This window comes from Watersipora subatra, chromosome 2 (assembly GCF_963576615.1).
Source record: "Watersipora subatra chromosome 2, tzWatSuba1.1, whole genome shotgun sequence".
NCBI lineage: Eukaryota > Metazoa > Bryozoa > Gymnolaemata > Cheilostomatida > Watersiporidae > Watersipora > Watersipora subatra.
Window position 1 is genome coordinate 76,900,268 of NC_088709.1, and position 26,462 is coordinate 76,926,729.

The 26,462-nt window shown below is 36.9% G+C and overlaps 1 protein-coding gene across 1 annotated transcript in view; it reads left to right on the plus strand.

The window, feature by feature from the left end:
- The first annotated feature begins 296 nt into the window (after positions 1–296).
- Positions 297–26,462, plus strand: part of LOC137388720 (puromycin-sensitive aminopeptidase-like) — a 39,029-nt gene continuing 12,863 nt past the window's right edge. The window contains exons 1-8 of the mRNA XM_068075172.1: positions 297–315; positions 10,222–10,363; positions 13,604–13,673; positions 16,022–16,092; positions 16,194–16,319; positions 18,785–18,892; positions 23,478–23,672; positions 23,858–23,954. Of these exons, the coding sequence (XP_067931273.1) occupies positions 10,241–10,363; positions 13,604–13,673; positions 16,022–16,092; positions 16,194–16,319; positions 18,785–18,892; positions 23,478–23,672; positions 23,858–23,954 (790 nt within the window). The 5' untranslated portion in view covers positions 297–315; positions 10,222–10,240. The remainder of the gene's footprint in view (positions 316–10,221; positions 10,364–13,603; positions 13,674–16,021; positions 16,093–16,193; positions 16,320–18,784; positions 18,893–23,477; positions 23,673–23,857; positions 23,955–26,462) is intronic.

The following is a 26,462-nucleotide window of genomic DNA, read 5'->3' on the forward strand; positions in this document are numbered from 1 at the left end:
AACTAAAAAACACACGCTCGCAAAACGTATTCGACTTACCTGATCGACTCATATGTCTTGTTCGCACTTGAAAGGAAATGTTGGATATCTGCGGTTATCTCCAGCCATATTTAAAATGTTGCCGCTGCGGATTACGAAGTTTCCGAGTTTTAGGCAAACATATTTTTTATTGCAACAACGTTACGCATATCCCTTATCCATCAAACGTATACCCCTTACAAACCTTACCGCCGTTTCAAAACGCCTGCTTTGTTTATCTCTTCACGAGCAATGCAGCCATCGCGTTAGCTATAAGTGGAATCATACTTATGCCAGGTGTAAAACTTTTTAACACTTTGCGCAACTCGATGCTTAATAAAATTTGCATGAGTGCATCAAATTAGCATAAACTGGAGCGACTTTACATTGCATGCTATTTTTTGGACTTGTGTGATAGTTTTTAACTCAATATCTACTATTTAGTTTGACATGTTATAACTGGTCTAACCTTCAGCTTAGTCACCCAAACTTTTCCACTCCTTTACCATTGCCGATATACGGTATCAAATAATTATACTTTGCTTGGATCCTAAAGACTGTCATCCGTTAGAATTGTAAAGTGCATTGTCATAATTTCTGGTATCTCATCTTAAAAACAACTAAAATCAGGAACAGGAACAAATGTAGTAGGCGACACAGATTATTTTGAATTTATTCAAATATCATTCTAGTCTCAAAGTTTTTAAGTTTAGTAGTATTTATTTAGACTAGTCCTAAGTTCCGATTTAAGTCGAGTCATGCATCAATCAATTGTTTACATTGGTAACTCCATAGTTATAGTCTTTATTTTATTATAGATCATTTGTAAATGGGTGACCAAAATCACAACATACATGCTTATCTTTAGTGGAAGCTCTTTACTTGTACCTTCGTTAGCAGTGTTGTGTATTCACTCACCACAACTTCACTCTCCCTCGTAGCAGGAAGAATAATGCTCTCTTATGCACCCTTCTCAATATCTATTTAGCTATTCCTTAGCTTTATCAATAAGCTGAGAAAGCTATATAATCCTGCAAGCCCGCGTGAGAGGCTTTGTTTCTCAAAGCCTATCTGGCTTCCTTAGCCCAAGTTCCTGTAACATAGTCAGGCGCACAAGAGACGCCTGCATATACAACATGCCCTTTCTTTTTCTTTGAAGCCTGAACATAGGACCTTTAACTATTGGGTTCAATCATAGGTTTTACCACCAATCATGTTGGGAAGCAACAAGCTTCAGACACGGTGTCTGACATGCATGTATACTCTCTTCTGGTACACTAATAGAGCCCGCATCATCATGAGCTCACCAACGTGTTAAACGGGAGCTTAGCAATTGTACATGAGCATGAAGGTAGCATGTGAACCAGATGTTAACTCATACTAAAACCAAAAGTGGTTTTACCTGTATGGGTTGAGTGATCCTCTCCCATACTTACTCTTCGGGTCTTGGTAGCTCTCGCCAGCCTAACCTGTTGCCTTCGGTTTTAACTTGTAAGTCCTGAACACATACCTGTTCCTGCTTTACTTGTCCCTGTGCCTTGACTAAACGTTCGGGTCACCCTCTTCCGACATCGCCTGGTCTTCCAAATCACATATAGGCTATATCCCAAACTCTTCCTCAGGGTCTGACATGCTCTCCCTCAGAATCTTCTCTCCTTCATCAACCGCTTTAGCCCCAGAACTACGTTCCTGGGCTGCCACGCCACCTGTTTCAGCGTGGCTAGCCTCTTGGCTAGTACAGGTTGCTGTCGAGACAGCGTCCTCTACACCTACTTGATTTGAGGTGTGGAGAGCCAAGTCAGTCTCCCCGCCGACAGGCAGCTGGTTGCTTGTAAGTGACTGAGCCATACTAGCCTCTTGGCTAGAACAGGTTACAGTCGAAGCAGTCCCCTCTGCACCTCCTTGATTGGAGGTGTGGGGAGCCAAGGGGGCCTCCCGCCGACAGGCTGCTGGTTGCCTGTAGGTAACATAACCTCGACCTTGCATCACGGTCGCCTAGCATCTTTCAGAGGTTATCGTGTCCTTCAGGGTAGCCAAGTTGGTCAAGGCAGCCTTGAACTCCCGCTCATTCTCAATTTTCGGCTGCAGCTGGCGCTCATCAACTTTTACTGCCGCAATAGCTGTCCTATACTCCTCTATCCTGGACCTGCGTTCAGCAAGGGCATGTTTACGCTGTAGGAGAACCTCATGTGACATAAAGCCAGACCTGATAAGCCAGACCATAAAGCCTTACCTGATTCAGGGAAGGTTGCGACTTACACTGAGCTGCCTCTGTGTAGCTGGTGCTACGACTATGCACCTTTGTTTGTGGAACAGCTTCTTCTGAGCTGGTACCACCCCTCATTGATAACTTTCCAGGTTGACCTTCCTTCCTGTCCTTCCCATCTCCGTAGCCTTTACTTTTTCTATCAGATTGATTTGTCAAGTTTTGCAACATGCCATCATATGAAAAATGGCAACATCCATCAGCAGTAATAGGTCTAGGAGGCGACCGTGTAACTGGCTTAAAATCTTTCGTACACAATGCATTTAAAACAGCTTATAATTTCAGCTGCTTCAACTCATTTATGCCCAAAAAGTTTTTTCTCAATCCTTCTATAACATGAACCTGAGTGACCATACATCTGTGTCTACTTTTCAACTGAACCTCTGCTTTGCCTACTACCTTTAACTCAGAACCATCTACTGCAGTCAAAACAGTTGATGGTACTTTTAACTGTAAGCCTAACCGGTTGGCTGTTTTTTCAGTTACTGTTGAAACCTCAGCCTCTGTATCAAGCACAAATCAACCTCCATATCATTTACCTTTAAAGTTCTGACTATCTTATCATCTAGCCATTTAGGACTAGAGGATAAAAACCTCACACTCCTATTGAGATTACAGGAACATGTGTAGTCCCCGTCTCTACGTGAACCTCTGTCCATATTTCTGTCACTTTTGCTACTGCTACTCCTACTCCTATCATAGCGAGACCTGTTAAGATCCTGTTTCCGAGAGTCTTCAGAACCATTCCTAGCACAGTCAATACTAGTATGGTCTTTCCTATTGCAGGTAAAGCACCTAGCAGCAGGACAACAGCCAAGCCTGTGCTGCCGACTACCACAGCTGTAACATTTATCACTTTTAGATAAAAGTTCACTCTTAGACCTAATGCGCCAATTATGTCTATCAGCACTACAATACCTAGAAGATCGAATAGAATTTCTATGTCGGCTTCTACATTCATGTCTAGTAGACCAATGAGCTGAAGTTCCACATCCAGCCTTGGGGTACCTGTTCTTAGGCCTATTATCATGATAGTCCTCACACTCCTTTCGAGAAGTTCTATAAACTTGTGCACCTTCACTATAGTAATGGCTAGTGCTTCTAGTTTTATTTTTAGATTGCCTAGAAACAATGGCTGCTACTTCTGAAACCTCTATACCTCTAGCTTTAGCCTTAGCATCCTTTAGTACTGTTTCTGAATCACGAGCAAGTTGCCTAGCTCTGAGAATGTCACATAACTTTGCCCAATCTAAATCCTTTTCCTGCATCAATTGCCTACGTAGCGTTGACTCTATGAGTCCATTAACAGCTATCGCAAGAGCAAAATCTTTTCTGTTATCATCACCACCAAAGTTTAAATTCCTGCCGAGTTTCTCAACCTTTAACATATAATTTGTTTCATTTTTGTCACATGTTTGAGAACAAGTAACGAATTTCATAACCCTAACATATATTGTTTCCCCTCCACCATAAATTCTATTTAGGTGATCCATGGCCTGCTCATAAGTAGAATCATGAGACTATAATAAATCCTACAGGCTGTAAAGCCTCACAGCCATCCTTACCTATAGCACTCAATAGCGCAAGCAGTTTAATGCGACCGCTAAAGTTAACCTGACCTACTTCAGTCTTACCCATTTGTAGAGTGGTAAGTTCTACACATAAATTAAATTCTGATTGCCAAGACTTATAAGAATTAGCTGCATCCTTAGAGTTGATAACTAACCTGGAAAAGTCATTAACATTGAACTTGAAGGCGGCCATCATTAAAAATAACGACGGCCGCTATCTCGATTACTGCCCAAAATTAATCAGAACACTTACCCTCGCTCTTCCTGAAGCAAACAGGTAAATAATCCTGTAGCACAAACACTGAACACTATCACTTCTCCATGCACCACTGTCGAATGTCCACATGACGATTCGAACACTTAACACTGCACCCTTCTTCTTACACCACTCTCAAATGTCCACGCAACAATTTGAGCACTGAACACTGGCAGCACCCACTGTCCTTCGCAAACCAAAATTGCCTACGACGCCATGTTTTGTATTCACTCACCACAACTTCACTCTCCCTCGTAGCAGGAAGAAAAATGCTCTCTGATACACCCTTCTCCATATCTATTTAGCTATTCCTTAGTTTTTTATCAATAAGCTGAGAAAGCTACAAAATTCTGCAAGCCTGTGTGAAAGGCTTTGCCTCAAAAGCCTATCTGGTTTCCTTAGCCCAAGTTCCTGTAACATAGTCAGGCACACAAGAGACGCCTGCATATACAACAAGCAGTAGAGCTATTAATACTTAATTACAGCCAAACCTTGAAATAGGATTTTAGTCCATTCCGATATTTACTTCAGATTTCGAGACCATCACATGTAGGGTAAAGATACTAACAACAAACATTACATCTTTTTTAATTTTATGTCAGAGACCTGATGTTTCAGATAATTTATATGTATATATATATAGCTCTAAAATTCATTATGGTATGGTGAAGATATAACAAAACTCAATGAGTAAAAAACTAAATCGTATGTAAGAGCATAAACAAAGTAAATCATGAATAAAGTCTTTTACTCTCATTTAAAGACAGGTGAATTGAGTTGTTCAAGCGCTTCAGGAGATGGAGGGTGCAAGGTAGAGTTATACCTTAGCCCAAGTTAACTTAATAAATTAACATATCTTAAATATATCTTTATTTTCATATTCAATAGTTTTTCTATTTTATTCTTAACCCTTTGACTAATGCATTACTCGTTGCGCCAAGTGCCTCAGCGCTACGTTTTTTTTACACAAAAATGCTGCATTATTATGGCTCTTGCTCTGGTATTTCTTGTTCTAGCTAGCGTCAACTAACAATATATCATTAGAACTCTTTCAACTACCTAATATGACCAATAGCACATGACTTGAGTAGCCTTATAGCAAACCAAATGATACCGATTACAAAAACTCGGTTTTTTGAAATAAAATACAGCTGTCTGGACCGTAGTGCATGTTGCATAAATGTTAGCCATTTTATTTTGTTGTTGAAGTGTTAAGATAATGTGAAAGCGGTTTGTTTCACAATTCCGCTATTCACTTCCTCATGCTAACTATTAGGGGGTTTGGGGCGTTTGGAGATTATTAAAAAAAGTTATCTAAAGATGTTTACTCTAGTTTTTTTATTATTTGTTGTCATAATTCTAAAATAGTATTTTCTTATACAGTGGAACCTCGGTTCTTTAACATAATCCGTTCCAGACGGTTGTTCGAAAAACGAGCTGTTCGAGGTCTGTAACAATTATTCCCATTAGAATTAATGTATGTAAATTTTAATCTGTTCCAAGTCAAGAAAACAACTTCGGTAAAGTATTTTTGTAATATTTCCACCATAAACTGTACTGTATACTACATACTATAAATAAAAACAGGTAGATATAGATGTGCTTAATTGTAATGAAAGTTTTTCTATGATGATAAAAAACGAAAACAATAAGTAAACATTTTGTACGTTTTGCCCTTAAAACATCGAAAACATTTTAAGTTAAGATATAATACCAACAATTGATAATGAAACAGCAAAAAATGCAACAGATCTATTACATCAAAAATCCTGTGAAAAAGTAAATGTAAACAGCAATGGCACATTGATTTCACATCATTGAAGGAGAATCCTCCTCCAAAACGATATAGGGTAACGCGACTAGAGGAGTTGTCTCCCTAGCAAATCTTTTCAGTAGAGAGACGTCGTCCCTGATGATTCCTTCCTTTTTGTGGAGAATTTATGAAGCGTAACATACTTCTCTCTTTGTTAACGAATGTTTCCATGCTGTTTCTGGAGCTGTTCCGAACGTTTAATTCTAATGCGCATGCTCCGGTTTAGTCGAAAACCGACTTTATGTTCGAGATCCGAAATGAACCAATCTTAAATTTTTGATCCAGAACCGAAGCGTTCGAGAACCGGGGTTCCACTGTACTTTTCATAATTATCACCCATTGTACTAGTCTTCTTTGGATCCATGATTTTAAAACTAAAATATGGAATGTGTAAAGCACTATTCATCATTATTTGAGCAATGTGGCACCAAATTATTTGGAGAAGTTCGGCAGACATGTTCTAATTTACTAAATTCACATTTTAAGAAACCTCAGATGACCTATGTTGGAATTTCTTCGTTTGTTATGACCAATATTTGCTCAGATTTTATCTCATATATCAAAAAACTTGTATCTAGATATGATGGCAAGTTAAGATTTCAAAATATTCAAATAAATTTTGAACATCATTTCTACAGAAAACTGATTGGTTCAAAAGGGAAGACATCGTTAAATATTGTAAGCTAAATCTAAGTTTAGAGATTTGTATGGGAACAGAAAAGGTTTGCACACAAGTAGACTTTTAACAAGAAATAAAAATTCATTACATTTTGTTTCAATTTCTAAGCAATCTGCTTTTAACAGTTTTTACTAGCTATTAGCTGTACTAGCTAGTTTGTATTAGCCGCTAATGTTTTCTGGCTGCTATTACTGGTAAAGTTTTAAGTTATTAAATTAAATAAACAATCGCTAGTTGTGCTCTGAAGAAAACGTTTACATTCAAACTACTGAATTTGGCTACTTCCATTTGCGGGCCCGATGTCTCCTTTTGTTTATAGAAGGCATTCTTGCATCCTCAACTAATATAAGAGATTTTATATTATTTTATATCGTTAAGGAAGTAAAGTTGTGGAGAGTAAAGGAAACTGCCGGTTCCCTTTACTCTCCACAAGGCAATCAAACAACACCACCGAGTGTTGAGTGCCAATCAAATATATATTTACTAAATAAATATATAAGTTTACATGCATGACAGGTAATAAATCACATTCAAAGGATGCGGGTAAAGGTGCGCATACCACTCTGCCAAAACAATCGAACCTTCTTCCTTTTATAGTTTTACCTTCATTCTAGGCTCCGCCTTTTTCCTTTGTTCTACGCTCGGTTTCTCTTTCACTGTCTTCTCAGTTTCTTCTCGGTAGCCCGAGTGCCCTAATGGTGGCCGGGCCTTCCTCAGTGTCTTGAAGGCTCGGCCCTTCGACTGGTGACCAGGAGACCTATCGCTATGGCCCTGGTCACAGCGCTCTCCCATAATAATAGCAACAACTATCGGTACATACAGTATCATACATCACTCTGAGTGAGGATAATAGCAATAACTATCGGTACATACAGTATCATACATCAGTCCCTGGTCACAGCGCTCTCCCATAATAATAGCAATAACTATCGGTACATACAGTATCATACATCAGTCTGAGTGAGGATAATAGCAATAACTATCGGTACATATAGTATCATACATCAGTCCCTGGTCACAGCGCTCTCCCATAATAATAGCAATAACTATCGGTACATACAGTATCATACATCAGTCCCTGGTCACAGCGCTCTCCCATAATAATAGCAATAACTATCGGTACATACAGTATCGTATATCAGTCTGAGTGAGGATAATAGCAATAACTATCGGTACAAACAGTATCATACATCAGTCCCTGGTCACAGCGCTCTCCCATAATAATAGCAATAACTATCGGTACATACAGTATCATACATCAGTCCCTGGTCACAGCGCTCTCCCATAATAATAGCAATAACTATCGGTACATACAGTATCATACATCAGTCCCTGGTCACAGCGCTCTCCCATAATAATAGCAATAACTATCGGTACATACAGTATCATACATCAGTCCCTGGTCACAGCGCTCTCCCATAATAATAGCAATAACTATCGGTACATACAGTATCATACATCAGTCTGAGGCTGTTCTAATCAATTCAAGTCTTGTTAATTATTTTTTCTTTCTACGACTATCCTGACATTTTAGAGATTTTAAATCGAGATGCTGTAACAAGTTTAGACTAAAATGAGCACTGGTTAGAAGAAATATGATTACAAGTCCATTTTGTATTTTTAGATCTTTAATTAATACTTATTGATATTCTCTTCCGTTCTTCTTTGTCATCTCTAAGTCTCTCAGCTACTTACACAATTACTGGTGTCTCTTATAGGTTAGTATTTTACACAATTAGTATGCTGTAATTGTTCAGTACTGGTGTCTCTTATAGGTTAGTATTTTACATAATTCGTATGCTGTAATTGTTCAGTACTGGTGTCTCTTATAGGTTAGTATTTTACACAATTAGTATGCTGTAATTGTTCAGTACTGGTATCTCTTATAGGTTAGTATTTTACACAATTTTTCTTATCAAAACGAGAAAAGTGTCGCATTCTCCAGATGTTATAATCATTTTCAAACTTGCTTACTTGAGCACAAAATATTAGTAGATCTAGTCAAAGTTGATAGCTTGCTATTATTAATGGCCACACAATTCAGCCAATCATGTTTCGATACAAAGCTAGATAACTCGATATATGGGGGTCCTCCCATGTTTTGTGACGATTCTGACGACGCGACGACAGGGATATTTAAAAAGTGACAGACGAGACGACCATTTACCAATGCAGGTGACGAGGATTGCGTAAATAAGATTACTAAAGGTACGGCTGCACGTAACGAATTTTTCGTTGGTTCGGAGTTCTGGCCGAAATCACGAAAAACGCAGAATTAATCGGTCGAAATTCACAGAATTATTTGAGCTGTGCATGCCCACCGAGTTTGTCGACGAACGCTTTTAACAGATTAAAGAAATTATTAGCGAGCACGATTCCAGCAGCTTTAGCAATTAGTATAGTCCAAGACATGTACCGTGACACACAATAAAAATACGAAAGCATTTCAACATAAAACACACGATGTAACTGTCTAAGTCGCGCTATTATTAGTTGGCGAACACGACTTTAGCAAATTTTAAGATATATGTAGTCCGAAAACATAATGCGACACACAAGAAAATTATTACAGAAAGTTATCATAGTAAATACGATGCAACTGACTTGTTTGCGCTAGAGATGTCGACATTCTTTACCACAAATCTTTTGCTGCTAAAACGGAAATATAATTAAAAAATAAACAAATTGTAGCTATAGCGTCCAAACAATAAATACATTCAATAACGAAATCTAAGCAGTTGCATCGTGTGTACTATGTTGATTTGCAATTATACTTTTACTATTGTGTGTCATTATACGTCTCTTGGACTATACTAATTGCAAAAGCTGCTGAGATCGTGCTCGCTAGCACGATTCTAGCAGCGCAGAATAATTCTGTGTGTTTCAATCATTTCGTGATTTTGGTTTAAACCAACGGAAATTTTGTTACGTGTTGCCGTACCGTTACTAACTTATTATTTGTTCATAAATCACCACGGTCAACCGAAACTTCACTAGTTTTGGTTTGAAGCATCTGGCCCAGCATTTATAGACTGCCAAATAATTAAAGCAATGAAATGCCACGACATTGACTGCAAATCCGTTTCCAAGTCTGTGACTGACAGTGATTATTAAAGGCAATCTCGGTCTATTTTCAGTACAAGAAATATAGCTCTAAAAACCTAAGACGGCTGTCACTCTTCGCGGAGTAATCAGCAACGCTCCCAAACATCACTAATATGTTTGTGAAGGTCGCTGGTTGAGCCATGCTTTTGGTTAGCAGAAGTTCAAACCTAGCGAGTTTCAGATTTTTAACGCAACCCAGTGCCACCAGTATAGATATTTGTATTAAAATAACGAATGTGAAGAAAGAGGTTGTTTTGGTTACCAATTTGAAAAAGGTGACAGTGATTTTAAAAGTGACGACAGTGATTTTAAAAGTGACGACAGTGATTTTAATAGTGACTATTCTGACGACAGCTTTGTGTGGTAGGACCCCCATATATAGCTTCTTATATTGAGCTGGCTTCACACACAGACTGCAACTTTTGGGGTTTCGCTTCTTCGGCATAGCTGTATTAAGAATTCAATTGATAATTCATTCTATAATTCATTAATTTTATTACTTTTGTTGGACAGTAAACGTTGGAAGAGCAATATGGCTGAGAAGAAAGAGTTTCAAAGGTTGCCACTGAAGGTTGTACCAACTAACTACAATGTAACACTCACACCTAATCTTACAGCCTTCACCTTCACAGGGAGTGAGACAATTATTGTTGAAGTGAGTCTATCAATCCGTCTCATGTACATCACTGTTACTTTTAACATTAAATGTAAACTTGGTCTTTTCGCGATGTTTATTGGCTTCATCGCTGCTTATCACATTTGAAAGAAAAGATGTTGAAGTCTTGAATGTTGTTGAAGGACCAAAAATCAATATTCATCACTAGCTATCTAAATTTGGACATAGCAGTTCATCTCAGCAATCTCAGGAGCATTTGCATTCCCAATTAAATTAACCATTATTTCTTGTTAGTAGAGAAAATAAAACGCTTTCAGGTCAGATTAAAATTAATGCTACTTTTGTTATTTGGTAAGTTGCACTTGATTTTACATACGAGTTAAATATTGATAAAAATACAGAGACAAAGTATGCCTCTTTTGGAGATTCATATAAATTGGATGACTTGCATCGATTTATTATGGCATCGATCTAATGGTTTCTCGGTGTCATATGATGTATTTGGTTTGTTTTATTATCTTAATGAGAACATCGGTGTTTATCTCATTTGCTGGACATGATATGCATGGCTATTCTGCTGTTACCTTTACAAAGGTGCAATATTATGCCTTTATGTTTACTGGGATGTGCCAGTCTAACCACAAAGCAATTGCATATTGGGACAACGCACTAAAACGTGATCATATAATTTACTCTACTTCAAAAGTGTTAGTGTGCAGATTTTATTAAGTTTTAAATTTTGTAAAATTAAAAGGTATCTCAATAGGGTAGGTGGAAAAGCGAGATTTTCCATAATCATAAAAACAAAGACTGTATAATCACGGTTTTATAGATATAATGAAAGCTCTAATGTTATCTTACAATCCATGTCAACCAATTGAGCTTATACAGCATTTACATCGAAAATATGATTAGCATACAGGGACCTGTTGTGGTTGAATATTAGTATACGGGACCTGTTGTGGTTGAATATTAGTATACGGAGACCTGTTGTGGTTGAATATTAGTATATGGAGACCTGTTGTGGTTGAATATTAGTATATGGATACCTGTTGTGGTTGAATATTAGTATATGGATACCTGTTGTGGTTGAATATTAGTATATGGATACTTGTTGTGGTTGAATATTAGTATATGGAGACCTGTTGTGGTTGAATATTAGTATATGGAGACCTGTTGTGGTTGAATATTAGTACATGGAGACCTGTTGTGGTTGAATATTAGTATACGGAGACCTGTTGTGGTTGAATATTAGTATATGGAGACCTGTTGTGGTTGAATATTAGTATATGGAGACTTGTTGTGGTTGAATATTAGTACATGGAGACCTGTTGTGGTTGAATATTAGTATATGGAGACCTGTTGTGGTTGAATATTAGTATATGGAGACCTGTTGTGGTTGAATATTAATATATGGAGACCTGTTGTGGTTGAATATTAGTATACGGAGACCTGTTGTGGTTGAATATTAGTACATGGAGACCTGTTGTGGTTGAATATTAGTATATGGAGACCTGTTGTGGTTGAATATTAGTACATGGAGACCTGTTGTGGTTGAATATTAGTATATGGAGACCTGTTGTGGTTGAATATTAGTATACGGAGACCTGTTGTGGTTGAATATTAGTACATGGAGACCTGTTGTGGTTGAATATTAGTATACGGAGACCTGTTGTGGTTGAATATTAGTATATGGAGACCTGTTGTGGTTGAATATTAGTATATGGAGACCTGTTGTGGTTGAATATTAGTATATGGAGACCTGTTGTGGTTGAATATTAGTATATGGAGACCTGTTGTGGGTGAATATTAGTACATGGAGACCTGTTGTGGTTGAATATTAGTATACGGAGACCTGTTGTGGTTGAATATTAGTATATGGAGACCTGTTGTGGTTGAATATTAGTACATGGAGACCTGTTGTGGTTGAATATTAGTATACGGAGACCTGTTGTGGTTGTATATTAGTATATGGGGACCTGTTGTGGGTGAATATTAGTATACGGAGACCTGTTGTGGTTGAATATTAGTATACGGAGACCTGTTGTGGTTGAATATTAGTATATGGGGACCTGTTGTGGTTGAATATTAGTATATGGAGACCTGTTGTGATTGAATATTAGTATATGGAGACCTGTTGTGGTTGAATATTAGTACATGGAGACCTGTTGTGGTTGAATATTAGTATATGGAGACTTGTTGTGGTTGTATATTAGTATATGGAGACCTGTTGTGGGTGAATATTAGTATATGGGGACCTGGTGTGGGTGAATATTAGTATATGGAGACTTGTTGTGGTTGAATATTAGTATATGGAGACCTGTTGTGGGTGAATATTAGTATATGGGGACCTGGTGTGGGTGAATATTAGTATATGGAGACCTGTTGTGGTTGAATATTAGTATACGGAGACCTGTTGTGGTTGAATATTAGTATATGGGGACCTGGTGTGGGTGAATATTAGTATATGGGGACATGGTGTGGGTGAATATTAGTATATGGAGACCTGTTGTGGTTGAATATTAGTATATGGAGCCCTGTTGTGGTTGAATATTAGTATATGGAGACCTGTTGTGGTTGAATATTAGTATATGGGGACCTGTTGTGGTTGAATATTAGTATATGGAGACCTGTTGTGGTTGAATATTAGTATATGGAGACTTGTTGTGGTTGAATATTAGTATATGGAGACCTGTTGTGGGTGAATATTAGTATATGGAGACTTGTTGTGGTTGAATATTAGTATATGGAGACCTGTTGTGGGTGAATATTAGTATATGGGGACCTGGTGTGGGTGAATATTAGTATATGGGGACCTGGTGTGGGTGAAGGTTAGTATATGGGATGTGTTATGATTGACGATTAGCATATGGGCATCTGTTTTGATTGAAGATTAAGTGTATCCTGAGGTTACACTGTCCCAACTACACAAACCTTAATTCTGGAAAAAATAAATTGCTCAGTAAAGAACTGTATGTTTCACCAATAGTCATGGGTTAATGGAGCACAGGACTCATTAAATTCTAATTATATGTTCATATCAGCATGTTCTACAGTTAATATGTTCTACAGTTAATATGTTCTACAGTTAATATGTTCTACGGTTAATATGTTCTACAGTTAATATGTTCTACAGTTAATATGTTCTACGGTTAATATGTTCTACAGTTATTATGTTCTACGGTTACATCCTCTGTTAGAGTGTCAAAGTGGTGGCGCATTATGAGAAATGGTATTCATAGAATTTGCTCTACTATGTTGATCCCTTCTCTCATTAAGGTTAAAGAGAAGACAGATGTGGTAGTCATTAACTCCGCTGATATTGAGATACAGTCTGTCAAGTTCAATGGTAAGAGGTTTTGTTAGCACTCTTTGAGAAACTTTGTGTTTTCCTGTAATGCAGCCAGGGTTGGCTCGGTTTAAACCAGCCGAAAAAAAAATACAGTTGTTTCATTATTTTTTGTGAAAAACATAATATTTTAAGCTCCTAGGGGTTCATGCGCGGTAGAAATGCATTTATATGTAATTATCAGCTGTGGAAGTTTATTTAGGACACAGTAGTAAAGTGATGGCAGAGCTAAAGTTGAAACTACATGAAATCCTAGCACAACAATGAATTAGTGAATTTAATTTTCAATTGGTTTTATCAAGTGATATGATGATCCCTTTACTGATGAAATATAAAAACCATGTGAAATATACTAATCCAATCATTGTCTCTAATAATGAATGAATACTTTCTCAAGTCTGGCCAGTGAGAAAGTATTGCTTATAATTAGAAATTAAAATAATAAAATCCTTTTGGCAAAAGCTTTAAGTTTCAAACTAATATTTCATTTATTGGGCACAAGCCAAAGTAGTTGGATTGTTAGAATTCAGTTTATCAAGTTTTTTGTGTTTTGAAAAGTTCAAGTTGTGCCTCAAATTTCTAACATGTCTCTCAAACAGGATCCTGTTTGGCAGTTTTTCACTCGAACTGCAAAATGTAAAGGTTTTAAGGCCAAATGTAAGAGGTGTGGTGTCGTAACGTGAGGTCATACAGATAGGCTTAAAGCTCATGTAGCAAAATGTCAAGCTGAAAACACCAATTTAAACAGTGATGCTAGTATTCAGGTGATAGAAGTTGAGTCATCTGCCACTGTTCCAAACACTAGTAATTAGTGCTGGGCACGAGTACTTCTTGGTCAACGGGTTTAGACCCGCCCCCTTCTGTTCGGGTTTTTCGAGTATCGGGTAGCTAGTAGTGCTAGGCTCGGGTATTTCTTTGCCTACGGGTTTTTCGGGTATCGGGTTTGTTGATATGGATTTTATGTTTAAATTTTCTAAACAGATATATTTTCAAATTTACAAAGCAATTATATTTCTTTTCAATTTATTTATCATTTTTCACAGTTTTTATCGACTGACATTCGTACTAGCAGCGTTAACAGGCGGATTGTTAAACAGTCAAGATAGTCTGGGGCCACAGGGAATTTTCGTGTCAACAGGTGGCAGAAGATAGGGTCTATGGTAGCTTAATACTTAAGCATGTTCTATGGACCTCTCTGATCTTTTTGTAGATGACACTCCAAATCTCATAAAAAACTTTACCTTATCGGCTTTTTCCGTTAGAAATGCTTGTTGGCTTAGTAAAACTTGGTTATAATGAATTATGTAATCCATAATAGCTAGCTGTGGTAATCAATTTAAACAGAGCTATTAAATTTTTACTGCTACTACTGCGAAGCTGATGGCAGTTTCTAACAAGGCGATAGCGGAAACAGACTAAGGACCTATGTGTTATCGGTGAAAGCAAACACGCGCCGTATTAAAAAAGGCATAGATTTGTTTACGAAGCCGATTTGGCAAATTGCGCAAATAAAATTTGATTTATGTATTTCTACTCACCTTTTAATGACAAGTAATCACTGCTTGACTACAATATATTCGGTAGGTATGGTAAATAAGGTATGAGATGCTTTATTCTATCTATTAAATTAAAGACTCGTTATGCCTTATTGTCGTGCCTCTTTAGCAAAAATGACACAGAAATGCCCTGTGGGCCCAGATTGAGAGCGCAGGGTGCAATAGACCGAGTTTTTGTTCACACTACACGGCGAATCCGTGTACCAAAACCCGAACTCTAAAGTCAAAACCCGAACCCGAAGGACCGGAATACCCGAAATCTCTATTACCCGATGCTCGAGAGAAGATAAACCCGCGAGTTCAACGAGTATTACTACCCGTGCCCAGCACTACTAGTAATGCATCTGGATTATGCTCTGCTCTACATTACCACACGACTAATCACTTGGATTAAAATTCCTACTTATACATAGAGCTGTATCTAAAATATTCACTTTATGTGATAAGATTTCTGCTCTGTATTTCATCGATCATGTTTGGTTAAAAACTCATTCTGAAATTTCCATGTTTTCTCTCTTTTTTTCCTTAACAACTCCCACAGTACCATCTTTAATAGATGATTCCACATATGTATGTCCAATATTCAATCATGCAGCTATAATAAGTGATGTTAATTAGACTTAAAATTGCAAAAACCTTGGTAAAATTATAAAAACCTGTTTAAACCATAAAAACTGGTTTAAACCAAAAAACCTGTTTTTTCGGTTTTTCATAAAAACCGTGGTTTTCACCAACCCTGAATGCAGTTTGTATTAGGCTTCATCCGCAGTAATAATATATGTTACTATGTAGACATGACTGGTGAGATCACGATGGATTCTGAGGCAGAGACTGCTACCTTTACATTCCCAGATATGCTTCCAGTAAGTATCAGCCTCATATATTTTCAATGTGCGGGTCTTAATGTTATTCTGTCTCCTCATTCTAACTCAGAGTTTTTTAGGTATACCTCTCTTTCCTATAGATAGGACAAGGAAGTCTCTCTCTAGTCTTCACCGGGTCTCTCAATGACAAGATGAAGGGGTTCTACAGAAGCAAGTACACAACTCCTGCTGGTGAGGAGAGACACGCCGCTGTGACTCAGTTTGAGGTGTGTGCTAGGTTACATCCAGCCTTCCCTTTTTCAGGTTGGAGATAATGCTACTCTCCACGTGAATTATGTGGGGAAGATTGGAGATAACTTAAAAGGCTGGTACAGAAGTTCCTACAACGATTCTTTGGGCATAATTAAAACTAGTGCAGTTACAATGTTCTGTGTGAGTCTCAATCTATACCTAATTGTGACCTCTCATGTGAAAATCAACCAAAATGAGGGATTTTTAGATTTTGAGTTAGTAACACAGCCAGATGCACAATTTTGTGGAGAATTTAAAGCATTTTGAATTTTTGAGTTAGCTTAAGTAGTTCACGAGATATTGCAAATTTTCGGAAGGCACGTCAGCAAAAACTGTCAAAATCTGAAATGGAGAAAATTGCAAATAAAGACGCGACACACAGAAATAGGTTGTTTACGTTAGGTTCTCCTTGGATACGGCCATTTGTATTTCACTGACTGAGGTGAAACTTGGTCTCTAGGGCAACTAAGCATGCTGAAACAGTTGGTGTACACCATTTTAAGGTCAGGACAACAAAAGATTGGTAAACCCTGCTTTAAAATTGAAAAAAATTTGGACATTTTTATGCATCCGTACTTCACACTAACCGCACATTAGGAATAAGATGAGAAGCTCCTAGGTATATCACCACTAACTGATGGGCTTCAAGATTTAACATCACATCTGAAATCCATACTGAGGTTTATTTTGCCAAAATGTGAGTTAAAAAAACAAGGGGTATCAGACCCAAAACCACGATTACATTCCTATTCACATCTGACTCAGAAAAAGGCTAAAATTTATACTATGGTCACGTTTTACGCCTTTTACCATGAGGCTTCGGGCAAACTAAATCCTCAGTGCCAAGACGGCAAAATTCTCGAATGTTAGTATGCAAGTATTCTTGGCGGTCATAGTCTAAACCTTCAGGTTTTATCACATGCGGCAGTCCATTGATACCTTCGAGTCTTACATCATACATCATGGCATGGGAGTCTAGATACGTCTGAACTTTTACTTTTCCTAAACAGAACAAAAGCATGGCTGTGCATCAAAGTGACTCTGGTAGCATGGTTAGCAAACAGTACACACAACAATCTATGAGAATAACCTGTCATTGTACCGGGGTAAGCTTGGCTGAATGAAAACTTGTGAAAGCTCTTAATTCCTTTAATTTAGAATTATATCCTTAAATTCCTTTAAATTAAATTCCTTTAATTTAGAATTTTCTTTAATTCCTAATTAATTTAAAATTTTTTTTTAAAAATGAGCTAATGAGGTGATTGGCAACGGATTCTGACTCTGACACACTTTTACAAGTAATAGACTTAGTGATCGTGTGACCAAGGGATTGATTGCTCATGCCATAGGGTTAATGTCAGCAGGCAAAAAAAATAAACACACAAGCATTGACACATTGAATAAGTCATGTGGCAACTGGCAATCAATTATGAGTGAAAACACACCCAACTCAAGCCTGTGAGTACGACTGATCACTGAGTCATGTATTGTAGGATGTAATTTTATGTGACTCGGGGAGGCATACACTGAACCAGCAACTAGTAAGCTACTACACCCATACTATTATTACCGAAAATAAACAGGATAGATCAGAAAAAAATTTAATAAGACTCACCATGATATTTAAAGTTGCATCTTGACCTTTTTCTGATCTTCTCCTTATGCTCGAAAGGTTTTGTGGTGTTCCCATCATCCACACAAGTAGAAATTCGGCCCATGATAACCAAATTTAACTCGGTCTTTGAAATTCCTTTATTGTAAGTCAGCTGACTGAAAATCAGAGTTCTATCAAATTTGTTGATGCAGTCACACTTGCAACTGAAGCTAATAGGTTCATCAGACACCATAGGATGAGCTGGTAAGCTGGCAGCAGGTGATTCGGAGTCATTAACCGGAGTACTATACGATTGAATAACAGTTTATCATTCGGTAAGTTCAACATCGTCTTCTTGCCATCAATAAATTCGGGCATCCCAGCTTGCAGGCCATCAGTAACATGAAAATCTAGATCTCTAGACATTGTTTCTCTGTATGCAGCATCAATTTCATCGAGCAATGTGCCAAGTTCCTCAGAAAAAAAAGTTTTTCGAAGTTTTAGAATCTTCACGAGTCGCCATTTTGATGACGTCACGATCGCATAGCAACGACTACGATCGTAAATTTTCGGTATAAAGAGCCAATGAAATCATTTTTTGACTTCAGAAATGAATTCCTCACACTCTGATTGGTCTAGGGTGACATAATAAACAAAGTAGCCATGTGCTCCCCAATAAACCTAATGCAAACTTCGAAGCTCCATTACTAACGATAGTGAATGCCGACTTTTGGTCGATTTTCACGCGAGAGGTCACAATTAACAACGAAAGCATGGTCATGTCAGTATTTACATGTATGTAAACTTTCCTCTTGCTTCTACAAGGCTTGCGGATGATATTTGTAGTCCACAGATGCTCGTCGCGCTCTGCCATGCTGGGATGAACCAGCGTGCAAAGCTACATTTGATGTAACTCTTGTTGTGCCAAAAGATAAAGTAGCTCTCTCCAATATGGTAAGTCTAAACCGATCCTTTCTTTCATGCTCATCTCTCATTGGTTTATTCGTATCACCCCATGAAAAGAGTTTAATCTATCAATGAACCTTGTTTGTGGAACAGTTCCTACTGTGCTACCTCTTCTCTATTGCATTTATGCAATGCTGATTCTACGAAATAACATACATAGGCTATGAAGAATGTAAGGACAACAATTTCAACTATTGTTAATTAAATATAAGACTAGATTTATATCTTGTAATAACTACTTACTTACATGTAAATACCGCAAATGGATACGCGGTTATAATAGTAAATGATAAATGGAATACGCAAACTTAGTGTTTGTGTATGTCCACGAATGCAATCACTCTTACAGATTATTTTATCCAATAATATATATATATATATATATATATATATATATATATATATATATATATATATATATATATATATATATATGTAGATAGATGTCTTATTAGAGTTAATTAGCCAGGAAACAGGTTAAAATTTTCGCAGTTGTAATAATAAGTGCTTAATCAATGATAACAGCAATGATGATGACATTTCTACCAATTTCTTTGATATTGCAGCCAATAATAACAATGTTGGTGCATAAAGGAGAGGTCATTTTGAGCCTGATTGCCCTATAGAAAATTCCATTGTTAGTACGATACATAAGGGCTGGCTTTGAATGTCGATGCTGACCTAGTCAAGTACAGTCGTCGGTTGTCACACAAGCTTAATGCATTGCGGGTCAGAGCTTGTTTGTCAATTCGCTCGCATCTCAGTTATAATTTTCCTATATAAACTAATTACAAATAAAGCTGTTCCCATCCTCTAAAACCAACTAAAACAAGATTACAATGAAAAATGTGTATTTAATTGTTCTAATTCACCACCTACGCTTACAAAATAACAAATACCAATCTACTGGTTATGATCTGCCATAAAATCTAACATTATGTACAATACTGTATAGAGTTCATACCATCAAGGCAGATGGTCGCGGCTGACTGCGGTGAGAGAATCTTCATGGCAACGCGCTCAGTATGCTACACTTTTGTGACACTGTGTAACATAACATACCACAAAACCTCTAATGGAATGCCACCTCTAATTTAACGCCACCTCTATTTGACTGCCATTGTAAGAGAAAGGTGGAAAAGTACAGTGCCACCCTCTAATTGAATGCCACTTTGACAATCTTTGATCTTTAAGAACCCATAATATTTAGTGATCAGTAAAAGTGTCCACAAAATCGTATTAATAATGATTCGTTTACATCAATATTACTGTACTTTAGCCGCTACTTTTACCGACTATTAGCCGCTACTTTTTTCTGTTGATTTGAACCATGCGGCTTATACAAGGGCGCGGGTATTCTGGGGATTTTTCTTTGACCGCTAGGGCGCATTAACCATAATCTACAGTTAGTGCGCCTTTAGCGATGATAGAAAATACGAAACAATGCCTAACGATACTGTTCCGTTAGGCACCAAGTTAAAAAGCGTCGATTAATACGAAACTGCCATTAGGCACTGTTCCGTTTCAACCAGCAAAGTTGCTGCCGTGTTAAAAAGTACCGTCCTGAGTTCTGCGGCCTATTCAAAGGTGCGGCTTATGTATTGTTTTATTATCGGTTTTTGGAAAATGAAGCAGATGCGGCTTATATAGGGGTGCCATTTATAATCCATAAAGTACGGTAAGTCTCTTGCTGTCCAGCTCCAAAGCTTTTTCGTTTTTTTTTTCGATAAAATTCTGAAAGCAACACCATGAAAATGATTAGTAAAGGTCGCAGGCTAATATTAGTTTCTTGTTTAACGTGGTTTTGATACATACTTCGAAGTAGATGTACATAAAAAAAACAGTTTACATTCACGATAGAAGATGAGCGACTAGTTTTGGGCACAACTTTTACGCATTGCATTTGTGCTAAATGCGATGCGTAAAAGTTTTGCTCTGCCAAAAGATAGTTTGGATGCTAATATGGAGTAGTTTAGCAGTGCAAAAGAAGAGTTGGGGTCAGAAGGCATTGGGGAAGGTATTGTACAATCAGAAGATGTTCGTTCCATCAAGAGCAACTATTAGAACGCAGCTATCCGAGCAAACGATGCAAATAGTTTTTTTTTAAATGTCAATTTTTGTTTCTTCATGTATTATAAGTGTGGTTTGTGTATGTCACTTTTTTATGAATATATATTTGTAGCATTTGATACATTATTATTATATAACTTATAAATTTGAAGATTTATAGAATATTTGATAGCATCATTGCAATAATCTGATCTTACGATGGATCGACGCTCATAACTCCTCTTTTAATGCTTACAAAAAGCTAGTTTTGACTGCAAACTGTAGCAAACATATCAATGAGTGCAATGGGCTTTTATGCAACATTGTTAAATATAGATATAAAATAAAAATATGTCTTCAAATTTAGAATGAAATAAAAATTGAAAATGCCAACAAATTGCATAGACACAGGCTATAATATCATCGTGGGTTAATTGTAAGCAATAGAAATCAACTGGTAGAGGTATTTCTCCCTTTCTCGATGCATATTTATCGAGATATATTTGACAAGTTATAGATAAGTTAGCAGACTTATTGCATCCAAAAGGTTTAATATCCCTCCACCGGAAAAAGAGAGCAAAATATAGGTCACATTCGCTTCGCCCGTTATAGTGCTAAATATATCTGACGAATAATTGGAAAAATACACCGCCAGCCTCTATTTGAATGCCAGCTCCAAGTGACCGCCACTACAGAAGAAGGGTTGAAAAATAAATTTTGCAGTAGATTTTAATGTTAACTTAAATGAACTTAGCCTACTATACACACAATTAAAAAGAACTTTTAAACTTACCATACACTAAACCTAATTAACATGGTTTTATTTTATTTTTTACTTTTTCTCTAGTTTGGCCCCTTTTGTCTCACTTTTGAACTCACTTTCACCTTTTTTTAAAAACTTTATACTGATCTTACGAGACCGAGTGATGCTGTTCTCGTAAGCGGCCTCTCACTCAGCTACTAAGTGTCCGCGTCAAGAACTTGTATGCTCGTATCTCTACTTTGTCACATATCTCAAGGCAGAAATTTGTTTGGATATTTCTTGTATCTCAAATTTCTTTCATGTTGGGACACTCATATGTCGCGGTATGAATGTACTTATAAAGTATGTTTTTATACAGAACTTGCTGACCAATTGTTGGAAAGCTAGTAGCTGGACTGACAAACATTTTGGTGGCGCATTAGCTCTAACTTGTGCGTGGCATTAAGTTTTACGGCAATTTTGGGAAAATGGCGGCCTATCTAGGTTGATAGTTGGTAATTTACTCCACCAAGACTTCTGGGATTTCAGGATCCAATAATAATAATACATTGAGTTTTTGGTAAGATCTGGGTGCAGAAATTTGAAGTAACGCCTAATTTGAGTAGCACTGATTCTCATCATGACCATCTATTGTAAAAAAATATTTCGCTTCTCAACACTTGGTTTCACCCCAATTTACCTTTTCATATTGTTTTATTCTCTAGGATCTATTGTGAATTCCAACTAGTTAACATATTACACTAACGAATTAGCTTCAAATATAAAACGGACAACGAATTGCTTTGATTCCCTTATAAATATTTAACTTTTTGTAAGAAATGCAGCTCTCCCTCAAAAGATTGCATTTGGCACAGCCTTGCATTGCTAAAACAGACCAAATGACACAACTGTCCGATGGTATGACTCTCATAACTAATGAAAACCATAGTAAACCTCATCACCTGCTGTGGTGTAACCTCCATCATAACTAACACCACGTAGCGGTATAGCCTATCATAACTAACAGCCTGTAACTGTATAACTCTGTATCATAATGAACAACCTGTAGCTGTATAACTCTGTATCATAACTAACAACCTGTAACTGTATAACTCTGTATCATAACTAACAACCTGTAACTGTATAACTCTGTATCATAACTAACAACCTGTAACTGCATAACTCTGTATCATAACTAACAACCTGTAACTGTATAACTCTGTATCATAACTAACAACCTGTAACTGTATAACTCTGTATCATAACTAACAACCTGTAGCTGTATAACTCTGTATCATAACTAACAACCTGTAACTGCATAACTCTGTATCATAACTAACAACCTGTAACTGCATAACTCTGTATCATAACTAACAACCTGTAACTGTATAACTCAGTATCATAACTAACAACCTGTAACTGTATAACTCTGTATCATAACTAACAACCTGTAACTGTATAACTCTGTATCATAACTAACAACCTGTAACTGCATAACTCTGTATCATAACTAACAACCTGTAACTGTATAACTCTGTATCATAACTAGCAACCTGTAACTGTATAACTCTGTATCATAACTAACAACCTGTAACTGTATAACTCTGTATCATAACTAACAACCTGTAACTGTATAACTCTGTATCATAACTAACAACCTGTAAATGTATAACTCTGTATCATAACAACCTGTAACTGTATAACTCTGTATCATAACTAACACCAATAACATAACTAATAAAAGTTTGAATAAAGTAATATCACACTCTTGTGTTGCTGTAGCCTGTGGTGTCTGAGAGTGAGACAGAGAGTGGGCTTCGTTCTGTCACCTTTGCCCGCACACCCATCATGTCAACATATCTCTTAGCATTTGTTGTCGGCGAGTTTGACTATGTAGAAGGAAAAGACAGCGATGGTGTTCTCATCAGGGTCTACACGCCGTTGGGCAAAACAGAGCAGGGTACCTTTGCTCTAGAGGTCAGTGCTGCGTCTTTCCCTCACTAGTTGCTCACTAAGCTACCATTGATGTATGCCCTCACATATGTATGCCCTCACGTATGTATGCCCTCATGTATGTATGCCCTCACGTATGTATGCCCTCACGTATGTATGCCCATGTCTATACGGCGTGACTATTTCTGCTGTTATTATTATATTTTTAGGTTGCAAAGAAGACCTTGCCATTTTATAAAGACTACTTTGGAATTGCATATCCTCTTCCCAAGATGGACCTTATTGCCATTGCTGACTTTGCTGCCGGTAAGTTACTGCTTTTACTCTGCATTTGCTGCCGGTAAGTTACTGCTTTTACTCTGCATTTGCTGCCGGTAAGTTACTGCTTTTACTCTGACTTTGCTGCCGGTAAGTTACTGCTTTTAGTCTGCATTCCTGTGCGGTTTTTGTAAAGATTTACTGTACACCTCATGGCTTTATAATCAGCAACACTTTGTTAAATAGTGAGCAGTAGGAGAAAATCGTTTTAACACATTTTTTTGAAATTTGAACTAATCGGAAAACATTACATATCTATATAATGATGTATGATAGTGCATTAGTGCACACAATGTTAAGGATGACATCCGTTTCACCTTTGATTGTGACATTGCCTTTAGTAGCCTGACTAAGTTGGTGGCTCTCTGCATTTGAGCGGCACTCTAGATTATCCGCTGCTGTCTTCATTATGTTAGCTTTTATTTGCCTAAACCGCAAATCTACACTATAACAAGCTGAATGCCCGGGTAATAAAAAGTCTGGTCAGAAAATTAATTTTTATTTAACATATAAAACATTTACCATTCTAACTTTTAAACTTCATATCATGAGAAAAGTGTTTTTGTGCAGTTCAGATGAATTAAGAGAAAAAATAAAACAACTGTAAAGGTTTTCAAACTTTTTCAAACAATTGTAACTTTTAAATTTCATATCATGAAAGAAGTGTTTTGGTGAAATAAATTGAGAGGAAAAATAAAAGAGGAAAAGGTGTTGTAAATGTAACATGTGAATATCGTAGGCTTTAGACGTACATAGAGTGGTACAGAAACCCATAGTAATTATCTAATGGAATCACCTAGGAAAGAATCGTCAAAGTCGTCATCATTTAAAAATGGTAACAAAATAATATGTCAACCTTAGTAATTATAGTTACATACAGTAACTATAGTTACCTACAATAACTTAAGTGCATTTTGTGGTTATGATCTGCAATAAAATGTAACATTACAATGTACTACGTGCAGAGTTCTGAAATTCGAGACAGACGTGTAAGCTAAACGAGGAATCTAACTTGCATTATAGGAATTTAGTTTACTAAAAACGTACTTAAAGAAAGTTTTAGTACGTATTTTAGTAAACTTCAAACTTTGAACTAAAATTTTATCTCTAATGTGTTCGCGAATCCGTTTTTACCATAACGGCATGAAGCTGAACTGAGATAGCGATTAAATAGCATATCGTCAATTTTTGTTATTTCGTCATAATCATTACAACAATAGCCAGAGTTTAATTCTAAGGGAAATTATTGTTGATATCATATGGCAGAAAACAAATTCACCCTAGTATGGGGAGGACAAAAAAGCATCTTGTTTCATAATCAGGCGAAAATTATTTTATAACAGGGGCATCGTAACCTGTGGCCGCAATGTATCGATTAATACGTCATTTAGACGTTTTATTATGTCATAATACGTGCAATCGATAAAAGCGTATACAGTATATGATAAGAGCGATAAAATTTTAAGGAACAGTGGTTAAATGCGTGGTTGACAACTTGCAGTTGCAATCTTCGTGAGTTCAAATCCAGCACGAAGCGGGCTTTTCGTTCCAAGATTTTAGTAGCTATGACTGAACAGACCGAATGACGGAGTTTGATATTTATATATATATATATAGAAGATGAGAGCAGTGTCCGTCTATAGCCATGTCAAGAGCGTTAGGAATAAAATTGCCTTGACGAGAGTCGAACTCGGGTACTTCAGTTTATTGTCTGGCACTCTATACCCACTACACCACTAAATTACCTTATATCATATTATCATATATTGTACATAAACGCAAGGAAACAATTATCTGCACGCGTTCAACCATAAAAGTATGTTAACAACACATCCTGAGCGTAGTTGCGCTTTGAAAAAACTTGCATTTTTTATCGCAATTTATTGTTAGCAATGAGCAGTCGTGTTCTAGACGCATTACAGCTTTGAATTTTCACTAATTTTAGGTCTATGGACTTTGGGTGATTTTCATTGAACAATAGTACGGCTGAGAGTAGTACCATTGTACATTTTGTAAAAAATAATGTCGTAAGCTGTAATAATATTGATAAATAGTCTGACTTGAACATGCGCATGGTCATTTTGAAAATGGCCGAAAAAGTATTTGTTCTCATCTTGGAATGCATTCGGGTGTAATGCGCCCCTGTTTAATATTACTGTAGGTTTTACTAAATACATAATTATGTCCTACAAAAACATCAATTTGGTGGTGAAAGAGTTAATTATGCACACGCTTATTACTCATGATGATCTCTCATGGTGCCAGATCTCTCAGGATTGCCGAGTGTACGAGTTTATATATATTGTGTATGAAGTTTATATATATTTTGTTTTTAAAAATGATGTTTCTACTTTCAATTTGCATAAAAAGTTGTTTCACTTTCAGTTTGCATAAAAAGTGGTTTCACTTTCAGGTTAAACGAAAATGTTTGTATTTGGAAAACTTTTAGTTGATATGAGCAATGGTTTCACTTTTAGTTAACATGAATAATGGTTT